Below are 19,056 nucleotides of genomic sequence, written 5' to 3'. Positions count from 1 at the left end.
ACAACCATCTTCAATTATATGAAAGTCTGCCACAAAGAAGTGGAAAACCAACCATCCTCCCTTGGTGCTGAGGATGTTGCACACACAGGACATACAGTGTGAATTAAAAACAAGCAGGAATCTTATCAAGGGATAAAGTACAGCACCACATTTATTGGAACATAAAACATAAAAGGAACAAAGAACAGTAAGATTATCTGCTTCACCCATTCCCAAACATACTCATTCATTTATTCATTCATTCATACAAAAAAAATAAGCACATACTAATAGTTAGACAGTCCTGCAAAGGTTTAGGTGTTACCAAGTTCTAAAGATGTTCAGGTCAGTCTGGTGGCCAGCCAGACAAACTGCAAGGAATGGAGTCAGGTCTTGTTGGACGCGCCCAAAACTCCTTCTTGCAGGTAGACAGACCCCAAAGCCCTTTCTCTGAGTTCAGTCTTTATAGTAATAGCTGTCCATACTAGCTTATGGATTCTGCTGAGTCAGATGTGAAGGTTGCCCTCCTTGTCCCATTGGCAGACTGGGATTAGTAGGACATGATCTTCTGGTTTTGTGGTCTGCAGTCTTTGGGGGTCATTGCTTGTAATCTTCAGCCATCAGGGTGAAGGCATGATTTAGTATTTGGTAATCCTTAACTGCTGACTCAACATCACTGCAACCTTTGACTGTTAAACCACAGAAGGCTATTTTCACCTGCTGTGAGAGGACTGTCTTCCTTCACATTGTCACATATATATGTCACTCATTCTTTCATTACCTCTTTTCAAGCATTCCAGACATACCACAGACCTTACATAAACATTTTTCTTATACTAAATTTAAGTTCTAAAATCATGAGACCAACAGGTCAGATATATTCCTGATAAGCAATAGGGGATTTAAAGTAGATGGTTAGTTCCATGGCTATTTAATATTTGATACAGAATAATAATGAATGATTATAATATTATGAAAAATAAAACATAACAAGATTAACTTTATCTTAATACCAAAATAATTAATTGTAAAAATAGCAATATAAAGCAATTAAAACAATTACAGCTACTGCAATACAACAAGGAAACGTACCCAAGCCATGGTTTTGACTGGTAGCAAAAGAAACAGAGGCTGGATCTCAGGAAGAACCTCCCTGTTGTGGGAATGGGAAGGCAGGGGAAGAACTGGCTGCCCAGCAGGGCTGTGGTATCTCCTTCACCAGAGGTTTCCAGGAGCGGGCCTGCTTGCGGTTGCGGATGCTCTGGGGCGTGGGCCCCAGGATTCCGAGGCTCTGTGGGGTTCCACGTTGCCGCGGTATGGCTGGGAGAGCCCTGCCATCACAGGGCCTTTCCCCGCCCACAGCCTGGCCCCTGGGAGGAGAACTCAGGTCCTGAAGCTGCTAGGTGTGGCAATAGGCACTTGCTCGTGCAGCGGAGTGCAAACACCGGATGCCTGAAGGTGCCTCCAGGACAGAACCACCCCGGAAAGGCTTTGGATTCAGCACTAGAGGGATCTGCCCCACACAGACAGGAGATCACAGCCCTGCCAACCCTTAGGAGTGCTTCTGAGCCTCTGCTGTCAGGCCCCAGGATGGCTCCCTCCGGGTCCCGGCCCAGCAAGGTAAGGAACAATGGGCCTTCTAGCCAGGAGTTCGCCTCTGTTGTTTCTACCTAGAGCCAGGATCTCAGCCCTAGAGCCACGACACCCCCTACATGTCAGCCATCCACCCCCAACAGTCTCCCTCCCAGCCATCTACCCCCACCTCCCCACACAATTCCATTGGCCCGGGCATCAGTCTGTCTGCCGGTCCCTCCTCAACCACCCCCCCGCCCCAACTTCCCTATGTCCATCCATTCTCCTAAAATACCCATCATTCCAGTCACCCAAACACACCGATGTCCCTCTGGCCGTGAACACGTTCCATTCTGTCCAGCCACACAAAGAACTGTCTGTCCGTCCATCTATTCAGCCAGCCTTCCTGGCAGAAAGGAGACACCCTTTCTGTTTGTCTGTCCACCCATCTTTGGAGACCCCCATCCATTCAGCCGTCCAGACATCTGTCTGTCCCTGCAGTGACACAGCAAAGCTGTGGCTGAGAGGGAGTAGGGGCACCTCTGGGGTGCTATGGACCTCGCTGGTAACTCCTGTTTCTGGTCCATGGGTTCCAGCTGAGCTCCGGAAGGCAAATTCCTGCTGCTGACGTGGGCTGTGAGTCTCAGAAGGCGAGGACCAGGCATGGGGGCCCTGGCTTAGAGAGGACTAATAGGTTCATATCTGGGGACACGTGGGCCTCTGTGCTGCCTGCTCCAGCCCCATCCCCCTACTCTGTTTGCATTACTGTTCTGCAGGGCTGGTCTTGAAGTAGCTCAGGTACAATCTTATCAGCTGGGATATCTAGGATTGTGCAGGTGCATGTTTGCCTTTTCTAGGCTGGGAGTTCCTGCTGTTCATGGAAAAGTTTCCTCTGGGTTGGGCTGGGCCTGAGCAGGGCCGCCTGGGACTTATCTAGTCGGGTGCCTGAGGGGTGCTAGTGGTTAGGTCTGGCCACTCAGGGTTCCAAATGGGTGTCAACATGAGCGTCTCCAGTTTGGGACATCCTGGCCTTCACAGCTTTCAATTTCTGCTTTTTTTTGCTCTTCATCACTGGGGCACTTCTCTCCTCCCAGCCTGTGTTCCCTTCCCTCCATCCTGCGGCTCCCTGTCATCCTTCCCTTCATCTGCAGTTCTTTCACACTTGCCATCAGTTCCACTCTGAACACACTCCTCATTCCATCTCCTTTTCTGGCATCCAACCACATGCTTCCCATCCATTTATCTACCCCCTACATCCTTCCAATTCTCCATCAGTCTTTCCAGCATCCCTGTGCTCCTTCCTCCCTTCCTCCTTCTGTCCTCCACTCCCAGCAACACCCCTTGCACCCTTTTTTTCAACAAACCCTGCCATGTATCCAGACGTGGACCACAACATCCATCAGTCCTTCCATCTACTCATCCCTACTCCCATTTACATTCTACCACTCCCTTCCCACAATTCCCTGGCAACTTCTCTATATCCTACATCCACCATCTTTCCATCCATCCCTCCAGAAGAGAAGAGTACAAAGACTATCATTGTCCCACTGCCCTCTGCTACTGCCATCATGGCCAATGGTTGTGGCCTACCATGGATGAGAGTGTTGGAAGAATATCCTGAAATTCTTGCTATGTTCCTGAGTCTCATGCAACTCTTCTCCCTCTCTTCCCAGGCTGGAGCCACCTCCACTCTTACTGCTGTGGCTGTCATGGTCTCCTGGATCCCTTCCACCCTGGTCTTCCTCCTGATTCTTTTGCTCCTGGCCTTCCTGTCAGTGTTTCTCTTCCTGTTCCTTGATGACTGGCAAAGTGACCCTAGGCACAGGTTACCATACCCCAAACCCATAAGGCACTGCCAAGACACTTCCTCAGTTCAGGGCATATGGACAGTCAACTCCATTGGGCGCCTAGGGAACCAAATGGGGGAATATGCCACCCTCTATGCCCTGGCCAAGATGAATGGGCATCAGGCTTGTATCCTCCCAGAGATGCACCAACACCTGGGTTCCCTCTTTCATATCACGCTGCCTGTGCTCCACAAGGACATGGTCAAGAGGATTCCTTGGAGGAACTATCAGCTCCATGACTGGATGTCAGAGGAGTACAGACACATCCAGGGCAAGTATGTGCAGCTCACGGGATACCCCTGTTCCTGGACCTTCTACCACCATCTCCGGGATGAGATCCTTTGGCAGTTCTCCTTCCGCAACCATGTCCGGGATGAGGCCAACCAGTACCTGGCCAGGTTGCGTGGCCAGCGCCGCAATGTGACCTATGTGGGCATCCACGTCCGCCGGGGGGACTATGTCCAACTGATGCGCACAACCTGGAAGGGGGTAGTGGCTGACCGAGCCTACCTGGAGAAAGCCATGGGCTACTTCCGGGCCAAGTATGAGGAGCCAGTCTTTGTGGTGACCAGCAATGGGATGGACTGGTGCCGAAAGAACATTGATGCTTCAAGGGGGGATGTGTACTTCGCTGGGGATGGGAAGGAGCTGTTTCCAGGGAGGGATTTTGCACTGCTGGCGCATTGTAACCACACAATCATGACCATTGGGACGTTTGGCATCTGGGCTGCCTATCTGGCAAAAGGGGAGACCATCTACCTGGCCAACTACACTCTGCCTGACTCCCCATTCCTTCAGATCTTCAAGCCTTCGGCTGCTTTTTTGCCTGAGTGGATTGGGATCAGTGCTGACCTCTCCCCACTCTTGTCCCTAGAAACAGACCCCCCTAAGCCTGGACAGCAGGCCACAGACCCCAAACAATCAATAAATTGACTCATAGACTTAGAATCATAAAATCCTAGAGATGTCCATCTGGAGGGGACCTGCAGAGGTCATCTAGTCTAACCCCGCTGCCTAAGGAGCGGCATCTCCATTGAGCTGTCCTATATAAATCCATTGTCCAATTTGTTAGCAAAATCACACAGTCAACCCTGACATAACCACAAGACACCTGAATCTGCCACAGATAGACGTCTTGATGTTACAAAAGTTGTTAATATATACTAGAGAGAGCCTGGGAAGAGGCCTACCTCCCTCCCCACTACAGAGAAAGGCAAAACCCCCTGCAGTCCATACCAATATGATCATGGGGTGAAATTCCTTCCTGACCCTGCTATGGCAATTGGTCTGACCCTGAGTGGAGGAGCAAGACTCTCAAGCCAGGAACCTCAAGGTTCAATTTCCAGCAGGTGCCTTGGCACAGCCCAGTCCCAATCCCCAGCCTTGGCTGCAGCCAACACCCAGTGCCTCTGAGGAAGGCTTAAAAACACCCTGCACATGTAGCAGAAAGGTGCTGGGGAGTTGGGGGGTGGGGGGAGGGTGTAGATTTCAGCCCCATGTGGCAACCAGCAAAGCCTTAATGGAACGTGGGCATAGCTACTCCTGCATCTTCCCTGACCAATGCTTATCGGAGATTACCCGTAGGATTAGAGACTTCCAAGGCAAGCCATATGAAGAAAAGCTGAGGGACTTGGGTCTCTTCAGCCTAAAAAAAGAGAAGAATGAGAGGGGACTCAGTAGCAGCTTATCACTATATTAGGGGAATACATCAAGGGCTTGGCGCACAGCTGTTTACCAGGGTACTCTTGGGGAAAACCAAGAGTAATGGTCACAAACTCCTGGAAGACCATTTTAGGCTCAACATTAGGAAAAATGTCTTCACAGCTATGGTGTCCACACTGTGGAATAAGCTCCCTCCAGAGGTGGTGTAATCACCTGCCCTGGAAATCTTCAAGAGGAGACTGAATGGTCACTTTGCTGGGGTCACCTGACCCCAGTTGTCTTTCCTGCCTCGTGCAAGTGAGGCTGGACCCAATGATCTTGCAAGGTCCCTGCCAGCCCCTTACAATCTATGAAGCTATGAACATCTTCTTGTACATTTCCAACGATAGAGAGTCCATAGCTTTCCTAGGCAGTCCCTAGGCCCACTGCTTCACTGTTCTAACACTGAAGACATTTTTCCTGGTATCCCATCTAAACCTACTGTGCTACAACTTCAAGCCATTGGTCTGTATACTACTCTCTGTAGTAAGAGAGATGAGGTGCTCTCCCTCTTCTTTATGGAATCCTTTCAAGTATTTGAAGACTGCTATCATGTCCCTACTTAAGTGCCTTTTCCACAAGTAGAGCATGCCTTGTAACATGGCTCCTGATCTAGCCTAGCTGGGGAGTTTTGGGGAGGGAGAAACTGGGGGTGGGAGCAGGTGGAAGCCAGACCCATGGAGAAGTGGAGCACAGAGGACAGTGGCCTGTGCTTGCTCTGCTGGTCTCACTGCAGCATCTCCGAGAACTTTGGGGCCATCTGATCTTGATGTCCTCAGGCCCTTAGAATGGATTGAGTTGGGTTGATTGGATGGCAGGGTTCTCTGCCTGGCTGTAAGTGAAGACAGGCTGGGTTGGGTTTCATAGTTAGCAGGGTCGGAAGGGACCTGAGCAGTTCATCAAGTTCAACCCTCTGTCATGGCAGGAAAGAGTACTGTGGCCAGATGACCCCATCAAGGTGTTTGTCAAGCCTTATCTTAAAGACCCCCAGGGTAGGAGCCAGCACCACTTTGCTTGGAAGTTGTTTCCAGATCCTAGCCACCCTGACAGTGAAGTAGCGCCTCCTGATGTCTAATCTGAATTTACCCTCTGCCAGCTTGTGATGGTTATTCCTGGTCACTCCTGGTAGTGCTCGGGGGAACAGGGACTCCCCCAGTGCCTGCTGGTCCCCTCTGACTAGTTTGTAAATGGCCACTAGATCCCGCCTCAGCCTTCTCTTGTGGAGGCTGAACAGGTTCAGGTCCTGTAGCCTCTCCTTGTAGGGCCTGTCCTGCTGCCTCCTGACCATGCGACTGGCCCTCCTCTGGACCCTCCCCATGTTGTCCACATCCCTCCTGAAGTGTGGTGCCCAGAACTGGACGCAGTACTCCAGCTGCGGCCTGACCAGTGCTGCATAGAGGGGGAGGATCACCTCCTTGGACTTGCTTGAGATGCATCTGTGGACAAGGTATGTTTGGCCTTCCTGACTGCATCCCCACACTGCTGGTCCATATTCATCTTGGCATTAATGATGACTCCAAGATCCTTTTCTGCCTCTGTGCTGATAAGAGGGGAGTTCCCCAGCCTGTAGGTATGGTGCCGGTTGTTCCTCCCCAGGTGCATCACCTTGCACTTGTCCATATTGAAACCCATCCTTTTCTCATCCGCCCACCCCTGTGACCTGTCTAGGTCCGATTGCAGCCTATTCCTTCCTTCTAGCATTCTCACATCCCCTCCCATCTTAGTATCATCAGCAGATTTGAACAGGGTGCTTTTTACCCGCTCGTCCAAGTCGCTGATGAAGATGTTGAGCAGTGCGGGCCCGAGGACCGAGCCCTGGGGGACCCCACTGCCCACATCCCTCCAGGTCAAAAAACGACCTACCCACCACCACTCTCTGGGTGCGGCCCTCCAGCCAGTTGGCGACCCATTTGACTGTGTGGGTGTCGACACCACAGTCCCCCGGTTTCTTAGTGAGAATGGGGTGAGAGACAGTGTCGAAGGCCTTCCAAAAGTCCAGGAAGACTATGTCCACTGCTACCCCTGCATCTAAGGATTTGGTAGAAGGCCACCAGGTTGGTCTGACAGGACCTGCCTCTAATGAACCCATGTTGGTTGCCCCTAAGCATAATCTCCCCCGCTGGCCCCTTGTGGACATGCGCCAGGATAATTCTCTCAAAAAGCTTCCCCAGGATCGAGGTAAGAGTAACTGGCCTATAGTTCCCCGGGTCCTCCTTCCTCCCTTTTTTGAAGATGGGAACCACACTGGCCCTCTTCCAGTCCTCTGGCACCACACCAGAGCACCACGAGTGCTCATACAGCCATGCCAGGGGTCCCGCAATGACCTCAGCCAATTCCCTCAGCACCCTGGGGTGGAGATCGTCCGGACCAGCTGATTTAAATACATCCAGACCCTCCAGAAGTTCCCTGACTAGATCCTCACTGACCTTGGCCTAGGTGCGCCTCCCCTGGTCCCTGCTCAGGAAAATGGAGGCAAAGAAGTCGTTAAATAGGTTAGCTTTGTCATCTGATGTGACAACCAGATTTCCTAGTGTGTCTTGCAGGGGCCCCACATTACCTGGTACCTTCTTTTTGATCCCTATGTATTTAAAAAAGGACTTCTTGTTGTTCTTGATCTGAGTAGCTAGTCCCAGTCCCATCTCTGCCTTGGCCTTCCTGACCCCCCCTACTCCCCCCCCGCATCCCTGAGCAACTGCAGTATAGTCCTCCCTCATGGTGGCCCCTCCCTTCCATTGGGTGTATGTCTCCCTTTTAGCTGGGAGACACTCCCGGCTGCTTCTGGTGAGCCATGTGGGCTTTTGCGCCCTCCTGCTCCCTTTGATGCGTGTTGAGATTACCTCCCTTTGGGCTTGGAAGATCGTCTCCTTAAGGAGCAACCACTTTTCTTGGACACCTGGCTCCTCTCCCCTCTGGGACCTCAGTGCTTCTGACCATTCTCCTTAGCTCACTGAAGTCCACCCTCCTGAAATCTAGGGCTGCTGCCTTGCAGCAGGCCTTTGCCACCTTGCGCTGGATGGTGAATCCCAGCAGGCGATGATCACTGTCGCCCAGGTGGTCGAGCACCCGCAGCCCCCTCACCAGGTCATCTCCCGTGGCCAGCACCAGGTCCAACAAGGCATCTCCCCTGGTGGGGCTGTGCACCTCCTGGGTTAGATGGAGGTCGTGTATCTCGGCTAGGAACCTACACGAGTGGTCAGGTCTGGCTGACTGCTCTTCCTAGCAGATGTCTGGAAAGTTCAGGTCCCTCATGATGACCACGTCCTTTGGCCTGACTACCTCCGTGAGCCGACTTAAGGATTCCTGGTCTAGCTCTTCCCCTTGGTCGGGTGGTCTGTAGTAGACCTCCACTGTTAAGTCTCTTTCCCCTTGACTGCCTTGTATTGTAACCCAGAGCACTTCTGTGTGCCCCTCCTCTGACTCCGTGCTACCTGGTGAGGATGTGTTTTCCTCCTTACTGTAGAGCGCCACCCCCTCACCTTGCCTCCGTGTCCTGTCCCTCCTGTACAGCCTATAGCCCTTGATATTCACCGTCCAGTCATGCCTTGGGTCCCACCATGTTTCAGTGAGCCCCACTATGTCTGGGTTGGTGTCAGCTAGCAGGAGGGTGAGTTCCTCCTGCTTGTTTGCCATACTACGAGCGTTTGTGTAGAGGCATTTGAGGCCTCCTGTGGACGTGTGCGCTGGCCCCCTAATCTCAGCATTGCCTTGGCCCCTGTTGCTAACCTGTGTATATGTCCACTCATCGGTCTAGGCTGGGCTGTACTTGTGGGTGCTGCTTGGTTTAGCGGTCCAAGGCTTCCTCCGCCCTCATCTTCCCCTTCCCCTGATAAGCCTAGTTTAAAGCCTGCCAGAGGAGATCCGCCACCCTAGAAGAGAACACACGCCCACCTTTAGGGGAAAGGTGGAGCCCATCCCACACGAGCACGTCTCTCGTCGTGATGTGCGGGTCGTTGTCAAGGAAGCCAAAGCCTGCCTTGAAACACCATTTCCAAAGCCACCAGCTGGTCTCTGCGATGCAAGTTTCATGCCGTCTTCCACATCCGCTCACTGGTAGGACAGAAGAGAATACCCCTGTGCACCTCTCTCTTTCAGCACGCCCCCAGACCGTGGTAGTCTGCCAGTAGGTGATCAGGGCTTCTCCTGGCTGCTTTATTAGTACCCACGTGGATTAGGACCACGGGGTAGTAATCAGTGGGCTGGATCATGGCCTGGATCATCCCCGTCACGTCCTGAATCTTTACTCCGGGTAGGCAGTAGACCTCGTGTGTTGAGGGCTCCTGGTGACAGATGGGGCCCTCTGTACTTCTCAGGATGGAGTCGCCTATGACGATCACTTGACGCTTTCTGCTTCGGGACTGCTTAGCTCCTTCGGCCTGTTTGGAGTGTGGAGAGTGTGGAGTTGCCTCCTCTCCGGTTGCCTCCTCCTCCCTCCTTCTCCTCCAGTGTTGCCAGGGCCTGGAGGAACTGGTACTGCTGTGTTACAAGCAGCTCTGGTTCTGGAGGTAACCGTCTGCCACTCTGCAGCGGAGGACACCTCCCGAGGTGCTTCTTCCTTGAGTGTGTGGCCCTGCAGGGAAAGGAAATAGCCATCAGTTTCTTTCTCCACCTCCCTGATTCCCCTCAGCCTGCTAACCTCCTCCTGGAGCTCCCTCATCTTGACCCTGAGGAAGCTCTTTGAGAAAATTATCCAGGAGCACATCTATAAGGGAGCAGCAGGGGAGATTATGCTTAGGTGCAACCAACATGGGTTCATTAGAGGCAGGTCCTGTCAGACCAGAGGTGCACAAAATGCAGCCTGGGGCCCAGATGCGGCCCCACAGGCCATTCTATCCAGTCCGCAGGGCACCTAAAAAATTTAGAAAATTATTATTAATCTGCCCTGGGCTGCCTGTCATGCAGCCCTTGATGGCTTGCCAAAACTCAGTAAACAGCACTCTGCCCAAAATAATTGCCTGCCCCTGTGTCAGACCAACCTGGTTGCCTTCTACGACCAGGTCATAAAAGCATGGATGCAGATGTCGTGGTGGACGTAGTCTTTCTGGACTTTAGGAAGGCCTTTGACGCTGTCTGTCACCCCATCCTCATTAAAAAAATTAGGTGACTGCTGTCAACACCTACACAGTCAGTTGGATCGCAACTTGGCTGGGGAGCTGCACCCAGAGAGTGGTGGTGGATGGGTCATTTTCAACCTGGAGGGACGTGGGCAGTGGGGTCCCCCAGGCCTCGGTCCTCGGGCCTGCACTGTTCAACATCTTCATCGGCAACTTGGACGAGGGGGTAAAAAGCACCTTGTTCAAATTCACAGATGACACTAAGATATGGGGAGAAGTGAGCACGCTAGAGGACAGGGACAGGCTACAACTTGATCTGGACAGGTTACAGAGGTGGGCGGATGAGAATAGGATGGGTTTCAATATAGACAAGTGCAAGGTGATGCACCTGGGGAGGAACAACCGGCACCATACCTACAGGCTGGGGAACTCCCTTCTTGTCAGTACAGAGGCAGAAAAGGATCTTGGTGTCACTATTGATGCCAAGATGAACATGGGCCGGCAGTGTGGGGATGCAGTCAGGAAGGCCAACCGCACCTTGTCATGCATCCACAGATGCATCACGAACAAGTCCAGGGAGGTGATCCTCCCCCTCTATGCGACACTGGTCAGGCCACAGCTGGAGTACTGCCTCCAAGCTCTGGGCGCTGCACTTCAGGAGGGATGTGGACAGCATCAAGAGGGTCCAGAAGAGGGCCACTCACATGGTCAGGGGCAGCAGGCCTTACGAGGAGAGGCTATGGGACCTGAACTCGTTCAGCCTCCACAAAAGAAGGCTGAGAGGGGATCTGGTGGCTGTCTATAAACTTTCCAAGGGGGACCAGCAGGCAATGGGAGAGTCCCTGTTTCCCCAGGAGTAACAAGGAACAACGGCCATAAGTTGACTGAGAGTAGATTCAGGCTAGACATCAGGAGGTGCGACTTCACAGTCAGGACAGCTAGGAGCTGGAACCAACTTCCAAGGGAAGTGATGCTTGCTCCTACCCTGGGGGTCTTCAAAAGGAGGCTAGATAATCACCTAGCCAAGGACATTTGACCCCAGCAGGGGGTCGGACTTGATGATCTGCTTAGGTCCCCTCCAACCATGAAACTATGAAACACAAGACATAACACCCTGATCTGCTACAGGCAAAGCAAGGAGACCTCGGCAGCCAACATCCCACTTATTTTTTCTGATTTTTCTTATGCCGCTGCATACAGTCCCTGAATGACAGCTCCCTTGCTATCATTTGTATTCACAGGCCTTCCTACCCAAACTTATCCATGTATCCTACTTCCCCAACAAGTTTTTCCATGGATTTTCAGGTTTTAAAAGTCCTTGTTCCCCTGTAGGACCTCTTTTTGTCAGCTCTTTCTTTACAGACATTTTTTTTTAATATGAAAGAGGAAAGATGTAGCTCTGATGGTCCAGAAACTGCGTGAGAGGCAAGGATTTATAAGAGTGAGATTTTTTACTGGATCAGCTATGTCACTGGGATAAAGTTAGACTAGCTTTCAAATGCAAAACATTCTTCCTCCAGTCTAAAACATAACCAGCTTGGCAATACTAGTCCAAAGACATCATATCATGAGTCCTGTAGTCATTATAGTTAAAGGTCTGTCTGGTAATCAGATTCATAAAACAAAATCCTGAGTATTTTGCCTGTCATTTCTACACCTGAGTTAATGTGACCACACCTGTATTAAAGATTTTAGCTAGAGCTAAAGACAGTTTGAAGAGCTGTGGAATAGAAGAGACACATTGCCAGGAATGTCAAACAGGCAGCAAAATTGCAGGGGAAATGATATTTTGAATAGTGGAACATCAAGACCATTAAAAAGGATAGAGGGTCATTAATATCTGTGGAGTGGAGAAATTAGCAGGAAACAGAGAGGTGATAATGAGCCATGAAGTCAATTGACTCCCTCAGTGCTGCCTGACTAGAAATGTATTCCCCCCCCCCCCGGCAGTTGCTTTTAAAGTTTGGGTGCCACATAAATCAAAGGGGGATGTGACTGCACTATTGCAAGCCACCCACCCCTTTCCCTTAGTCTCAGATCTGTCCCTGGGTATTATTACTACCCAGGTCAGCTGAAGAGGCAAGAGACAGGTTTATAAAACGCCCTTTTATTGATTATACCCCAAAGCACAAGAGTAAGCTTATGTCTCTATGCCTACCTAGCCACCTGCCAGAGCACAATACAGATGCTCACCTATATCAGCTGGGAGAGAGGCAGGAGGGAGGCAGACCTGGCATGTGGCTTGCCCTGAATTTGCTGAGGTTTCCTTCAGTCTCCCCCACTCTCCTCCTTTGCACACAATATTTAGATATGGCTTATTTGAATAAATATTCTGACTGGTGTTATTCAAATGTCTTTGTTTCACAGAGACTCTGGGAACTTGATTATGCCAGATTTTCTGTGGATTTGGAAAATGTCCATTAGCTGAGGATCTATGTTCCTGAGAAAAGTGTGGTCCTTGGAGAGAGGACTTCCTACCTCTTTCTTTCACCTTCTGGAGGGCTACTCATGGGTGGATCTAGGACTCTGAAAAGGGGAGTTCAGATGGTGTGGTGCATTGTCACATATAGGACAGCACCCAGTTTTCTCCTGTTATAAATAAACTGAAAGCTTTATTAATAAGCTAGGGGCCTAGGGCTGTATTATTCAATTTAAGATTGAAGCAAAGGCAAAAATGTTATTGGCTTGTGCATTCGTTTGCTAGATCATGTATTATGTATAAAAAAACCACAACAGCCTTGACAAAATAATCAAAAGATGCTGGTTCATTAGTTCTGTAGTTATTAGAATGAAATGTGACTCTTTTTTAGATTCATGAAACAAAAGCCAGACTTCTTAACAATGTCTCCAAACTTTATGGAACATTATTTCCACACCTGAGTTAATGGCTCTAACTACAATTAAAAACAAACTGCAAGCCCATGGACTAGGAACCAGATTTCCAGGAGCAGCTAACAGACAGCAGAATTACAGTGAAGTGTAGCTTGATTAGCAGCAGACCATTAAAAAGGAGAGAGGGTCGTTAACACCTGTGTACTGAAGATTTTGGAAGGAATTGATGCATAAAGCGGTTCGTTTCTCTGGAGGCCACCAAAATCACAGACACACACTCATTAGATGGCACAAAAGGTGTATTTGCAAATAGGGTCAGAGCGGAGTCAAAAACTCAGATTACTCTGAACCCACCAAGGAATTTTGCAGGCTGTATTTATCTTTTTCCTCCTGGGCACGTGTGCAGAAACAGGAACTCTTACAGCTCACTTCCGTTTCATACAAGCATACATGTGGTTACATCACTACATACATCACATGTATAGTATAATTAACTACTTAAGTATGCAAGGCAGAGAGGTAAATATGCATCAGCTAATTAAGCATGCTCAGAGACTACGATAGGTCACCAAGAGTTCAGCCCCCCCCCCCCCCTTTCAAGGACACAGTCAGTTGAATTCCAGCTTCTGTAATCTGTATGAGAAAGGCTAGGGAGAAGCTGGGGGAGAGTCTGCGATTTAGCATAAGAAAAAGCTGTGGCAAGGCTGGGAAAGGAAAAAAGTCCTTGGCAGTGTTTCTTTCTTATCGGGTGCAAGATGCAAGCTGTGCATTTCTAACAATACTCCATTTCTAACAATATTCCATTTCTAACAATATTCCCCCCTCAAGATGCTTTCTGCTCCTCATTTTCATTTAGGCAGATCAAGATAATTACGAGGAATTTTTCTGAGTACCATGACTTTTGCTACAGTCTGGGCTTTGAGGGGGACTGCTGCAACTTGCATCCCTTCAACTGTGGTGGTTATCAATCTAGTGACAGTACTCTTCTAATGCCACTTGGGAAAGATCCCAGCTGCGGTTCTCATCCCGTTCTTGACCAGTACTCTTAACATCCGCCTTATCACTTACCAACCATTTTGGGGCCAAAGGAAAAGCCCTCCAAGGCCACTGTTCTCCGGCCTCTCGGAGTCCCCCACAGGCCCAGCAGTTGGTGAGATTGAAGGTACCTGCAATTCTTTCCATCATGTCAACATACAAATTTGTCCCTGGGGGAGCAATTGGGGGAAGCGGGGATATAGGCTGGCGGCTAGGGCTGCTCAGTCCTGCTTCTCTTACTACATAGATAACAGCAAGGCATATTAAGATTCCCACCATATTCTCCCTTTCTTGAGATCAAATACAGCCTAAACTTTTTCTTTTTACTTTCTTGTCTAATTTTCTGAACTTTGATTAAGCCGTCTCAGGCGCACTTGGAGATCACCAGTAGGTTTACAGCTCCACTTGCTGGCTTCTTGTTCCGAGGACGACTCAGCTTCCGGAGTGAGTTCGTCCTGGGAGTTGGTGTCCTCTGACACTCGTGGATGTCGTTTCACACGGGTATGGTGTATCCAACGGTCATGGCCAGCAATCTTTACAGCGGTGTGGGTTGTTAGAAGTACCTGGAAAGGGCCACTCCACCTCTCAGTCAAAGGTTCCTTTTTCCACCGCTGCACCAAGACCCAGTCTCCCGGGCAGAAGTCATGTACTGGTACGTCTAAAGGCAGACACTGAAAGGAGGCTGCATACCTGTGAAGAGAAGACAAGACAGACTGCAAAGCAATAACGTACATATGAAGCTCACTATTACCTAATTCAAAAGTTACATTTTCTCGCATCCCAGGGGGTAAGACTCGAGGGGGCTTGCCAAACATAATTTCATATGGGGTTAATTTAATGCCCCGTCGGGGAGTGTTTCGAATGCAAGTAAGAGCTAGCGGCAATGCTTGAGGCCACTTAAGGCGTGCTTCAATACAGATTTTGGTGAGTAGAGTCTTTAAGGTCCTATTCATGCGTTCCACTTGTCCTGAACTCTGTGGTCTCCATGGTGTGTGTAGTTTCCAAGTGATCTTGAGAGCTTGTGTGACTTCTTGAACTACCTTTCCCACAAAGTGTTGTCCTTGATCCGACTCAATGGATTCAGGCAGAGAATACCGGGGAATGATCTCCTGCAACAAATACTTCACTACTGTAGCCGCAGTGGCAGTCCTGGTGGGCCATGCCTCGACCCAACCAGAGAGCTGGTCTACCATGACAAGTAAAAACCCATGATGTCCGGACTTTGGGAGCTCGGCAAAATCAATCTGCCATGCTTGTCCAGGGTACGCTGCCCAGGGTCTACCTCCCATTGGCACAGGGGGTTTCCTTCGAGGGTTTACTTTCTGGCATGTGATGCACCTGGTAGCAATACGCTGAGCTTCTATATATAGCCCTGGGGCTACTGCTTGGCGGATCACTAGATCACCCATAGCCAAGCCTCCCATATGGGTTCTTGCATGAAGCTGATGAAGCACTTCCCGAAGCAATGGCCTGGGTATCATGACCTTTCCTCCTGGTACTATCCACCACCCCTGGGAGTTCTTTTCTGCACAAGCCTTCTGTGCCAATTTATCTTCTTCAGGGGAATACTGCGGGACTAAATCCCGGATGTATGGCCATATGGCATGGGACAAGGCCTACCTGGATACTTCCTCCGCTTCTCCACCAATAAATGAGGCTTCCTTTGCTGCCGCATCAGCCTTTGCGTTTCCAAGCTTATGCTTTTCCTCAGCAGCCTTCCCATGGGCCCGCACATGAATGACTGCTACCTCTTTAGGCTGGTGGAGTGCCTCTAGTAGCTTGATAATCTGAGGGCCGTTAGCAATTTTATTCCCAGAAGCTGTAATGAAACCCCTTTCTTTCCACAATAGTCCATGCGCATGGACCGTAGAAAAAGCATAGCGAGAATCAGTGTATATATTAACTCGCTGGCCTGTCTCCAGCTGTAATGCTCGGGTGAGCGCAGTGAGTTCCGCGGCCTGTGCCGACCATGAGCTCGGCAATGACTCCCTCCATACTACCTTATCCAAGGTTACCTCTGCACATCCTGTTCGTCTTTTTCCATCGATGACAGAGCTGGAGCCGTCTACGAAGTATTCAGCATCTGGGTCTTCAATTGGGTCCTCAGCAAGATCAGGCCGCACCTGTGTGGTTTGATTCAGGACCTCAAGGCAGTCATGCGTTGGTTTCCCTGGCTCTGGCAGCAAGGTTGCAGGGTTCAAGGCTGTAGTATGTTTGAAAGTAAGTCCTGGATTAGAGAGCAAAAATATCTCATACCGTGATTGTCTGGAGGGGTTGAGAAACTTTCCTCCCTCAGTCTCTAGAATCTGGGGAACTCCATGAGGGGTGTGTATTTCCATATCCGCACCCATGACTATCTTCTGGGCTTCTTCAACAACCACTGCTGTGGCTGCTGCAGCCCGAAGACAGGCTGGTCACCCAAGTGCAACTGGATCTAGAGCCTTTGAGTAATATCCCATGGGTCTCCAGGTTGGGCCTGATGGCTGTGTCAGCACCCCTGATGCGACCCCTCGATTCTCATGAACATACAGTTGATATGGCTTTTTACTATTTGGTATGGCCAGGGCAGGGGGCTGGGTTAATGCTGCCTTAAGCAGATCAAAGGCATGCTGCATTTCTTTATTCCATTTCCATTCAGTGAGACTCTCCTTAATCAGTGAGTCATACAGTGATCTAGCCTTTCCACCATAATCTGGTATCCATAGTCGACAGAACCCAGTTAGCCCTAGGAATGCCCGCAGCTCCTTGGGTGACTTAGGTGAGGTTAGACCTTGGGTTGCCTGTATGCGATCTGCACTCAGGGCTCTGACTCCTTTTGAGAGCTTATATCCCAAAAATGTAACTTGAGGCTGACATATTTGGGCTTTTTCTCTAGAGACTTTATATCCTTTTTCCCCTAGAGTGTTTAACAGTGACCTGGTGGCTTTCTCGCAGAGTTGCAAGTTTGGGCTTGCAACTAGCAGGTCATCCACATACTGGAGGAGAGTCACTGCAGGGTGTGATCCCTTCCACTCCTCCAAGTCCTTCTGAAGGGCGAGTCCGAAAATATGGGGGGCTGCTGTGAATCCTTGTGGAAGAACTGTCCACATGAGTTGGGCTTTATGGAAAGTATCTGGATCCTCCCATTCAAAAGCAAACAATTTTTGACTCTCTCAGTGAAGGGGAATGGAGAAGAAAGCATCTTTCAAATCTAGCACTGAAAATATTTCAGCTTCCCCCGGTACTTGTGTCAAAATTGTGTGTGGGTTCGGGACTACAGGATGGTCTGAAAGGACCTTCTTAATTACTGCTCGCAGGTCTTGGACCAGTCTGTATAAGACCCTATCTGCCTTCGGCACTCCAAGAATGGGGGTATTATATGGTGAGGACCCTTCCAATAGCCATCCGCACCTCTTGTATTTCTCTATTAATGGCTTAAGTCCAGCTCTGGCCGTTCGGCTAAGTGGATACTGCTTTACCCGAACGGACCCCTCCCCATCCTTGAGTATGATCCTTACCGGGGAGACCGACTTAGCTCACGCAGCGGTTCCATCAGCCCATACCGAAGGGTCTACTCCAGTCATGTGATCTTCTGGACTTACTGCAGGGCGTGGGTCCTCCAGGAGAGCCATCTGATAGTTCGAGCTCTGCTTGACAGGTAGCTGGACCACCATCTGGTCGTCTCTGAAAAATATCTCAGCTTGCAATTTTGTGAGTAGGTCTCGCCCAAGTAACACAACCGGGGAACTTGGAGAATATACAAAGGAGTGCTCGAGCAAATGGTCCCCCACTTTGGTGAGAAGTGGCTTACAAACAGGGAGTCGGGATTGCGTTCCCTCAATCCCTTCCACAAGTACATGCTGTTCACTAGTTCCTGCACAGGGGGTGTTTTCTGGAATCATTGAAAATGTAGCCCCAGTATCCACCAAGGCTTCAAAGTTTTTGCCACCAACCCTAATGGTTACCATGGGATCTTCTCGGGCTCCAGCCCGAAGGGTAGTGGTCTTAGATCCCCGTCCCCTTTATTCTGTGTCCTCACCCTTTTCCTCTGCCCGCATGAGGTGACCTCTTGGTTCACCCTCTCTCTTCTCCTTTAACTTTGGGCATTCCCTCTTCCAGTGTCCTTTCTCCCTGCAGTAAGCACAAATGTCTGCTCCCACTCTTTCTCCTTTCCCTTTCTGCATCCCAGCCTTTCCAGGGTTACCTCCAGTTATAGCAGCTGCCAGCCCTGCCATCTGTCGCTGAGCCTTTTTATCCTCCTTGCGCTTCTGCATATGCTCACGATTCCCATATATCTTATATGCAATTTCCACCAGCTCTGAAATCGGTTTCCCAGCACCTCCCTCAGTTTTCTGTAACTTCTTACGAATATCAGCAGTGGATTGACCAATAAACATAAGATTTACCATGCGTTGATTATCTGGGGCTTCTGGATCTAGGTCCGAAAACCTGCGGAACGCCTCATACAGCCTCCCAAGGAAAGCTGAGGGATCCTCTTCTCTTCCCTGTCTCACTTCATACAATTTAGACAGATTAGTAACCCGAGGCACTGCCTTCCCCATTGCTTCCACTATAATCCCCAGGTACCGTGCACTCAGCTCTCTTCCTTCTGCAGTATGATTATCCCATCTCGGTTCCTCAACAGGGCAGGTATCATGCAAGGTATGACCAGCAGCTCCCTCCGCTTCTACCTTGGCTGCTGCAATGCGCTCTGCCATCCCCAACACTAATCTCCTCTCCTCCTGGGTCAGGAGGGTTTGGAGCATCATCTGGACATCAGCCCAAGTGGGTCGATGGGTTTGTCCAATAGATCGAAACAGGTCCCTCATCTTTTCAGGGTCTTCACGAAATGAGGGGCTCTGATTCTTCCAGTTAAATAAATCTGAAGTACTAAATGGGGTGTAGACAAAAGTTGCATTGCCCCCATCTCCGATAACCTCTTGCATCGGGCAATTCAGCACCGGCTGTGATTCTACAGTCTTGCGCACATAATAGCCCTTATTCCCTGATTCAGATGGGGCACTTGGCTGAGGCTCACGCTCTGAATCATTAGGTATGCT

General features: G+C 50.0%; 1 protein-coding gene across 1 annotated transcript; it reads left to right on the top strand.

Annotated features, from left to right (window-relative positions):
• Window positions 1–1,569: 1,569 nt before the first annotated feature.
• LOC149863805 (galactoside alpha-(1,2)-fucosyltransferase 2-like) lies at window positions 1,570–4,331 on the top strand. The gene is made up of 2 exons (XM_090049724.1): window positions 1,570–1,599; window positions 3,225–4,331. Exons 1-2 carry the CDS (start codon window positions 1,570–1,572, stop codon window positions 4,329–4,331), a joined length of 1,137 nt encoding a protein of 378 aa, XP_089905850.1.
• Window positions 4,332–19,056: the final 14,725 nt, after the last annotated feature.

This window comes from Crocodylus siamensis, chromosome 5, assembly GCF_052110815.1.
Source record: "Crocodylus siamensis isolate JL-2025a chromosome 5, ASM5211081v1, whole genome shotgun sequence".
In the NCBI taxonomy this organism is placed as follows: domain Eukaryota; kingdom Metazoa; phylum Chordata; order Crocodylia; family Crocodylidae; genus Crocodylus; species Crocodylus siamensis.
This window is presented reverse-complemented; position numbering and strand designations above follow the sequence as displayed.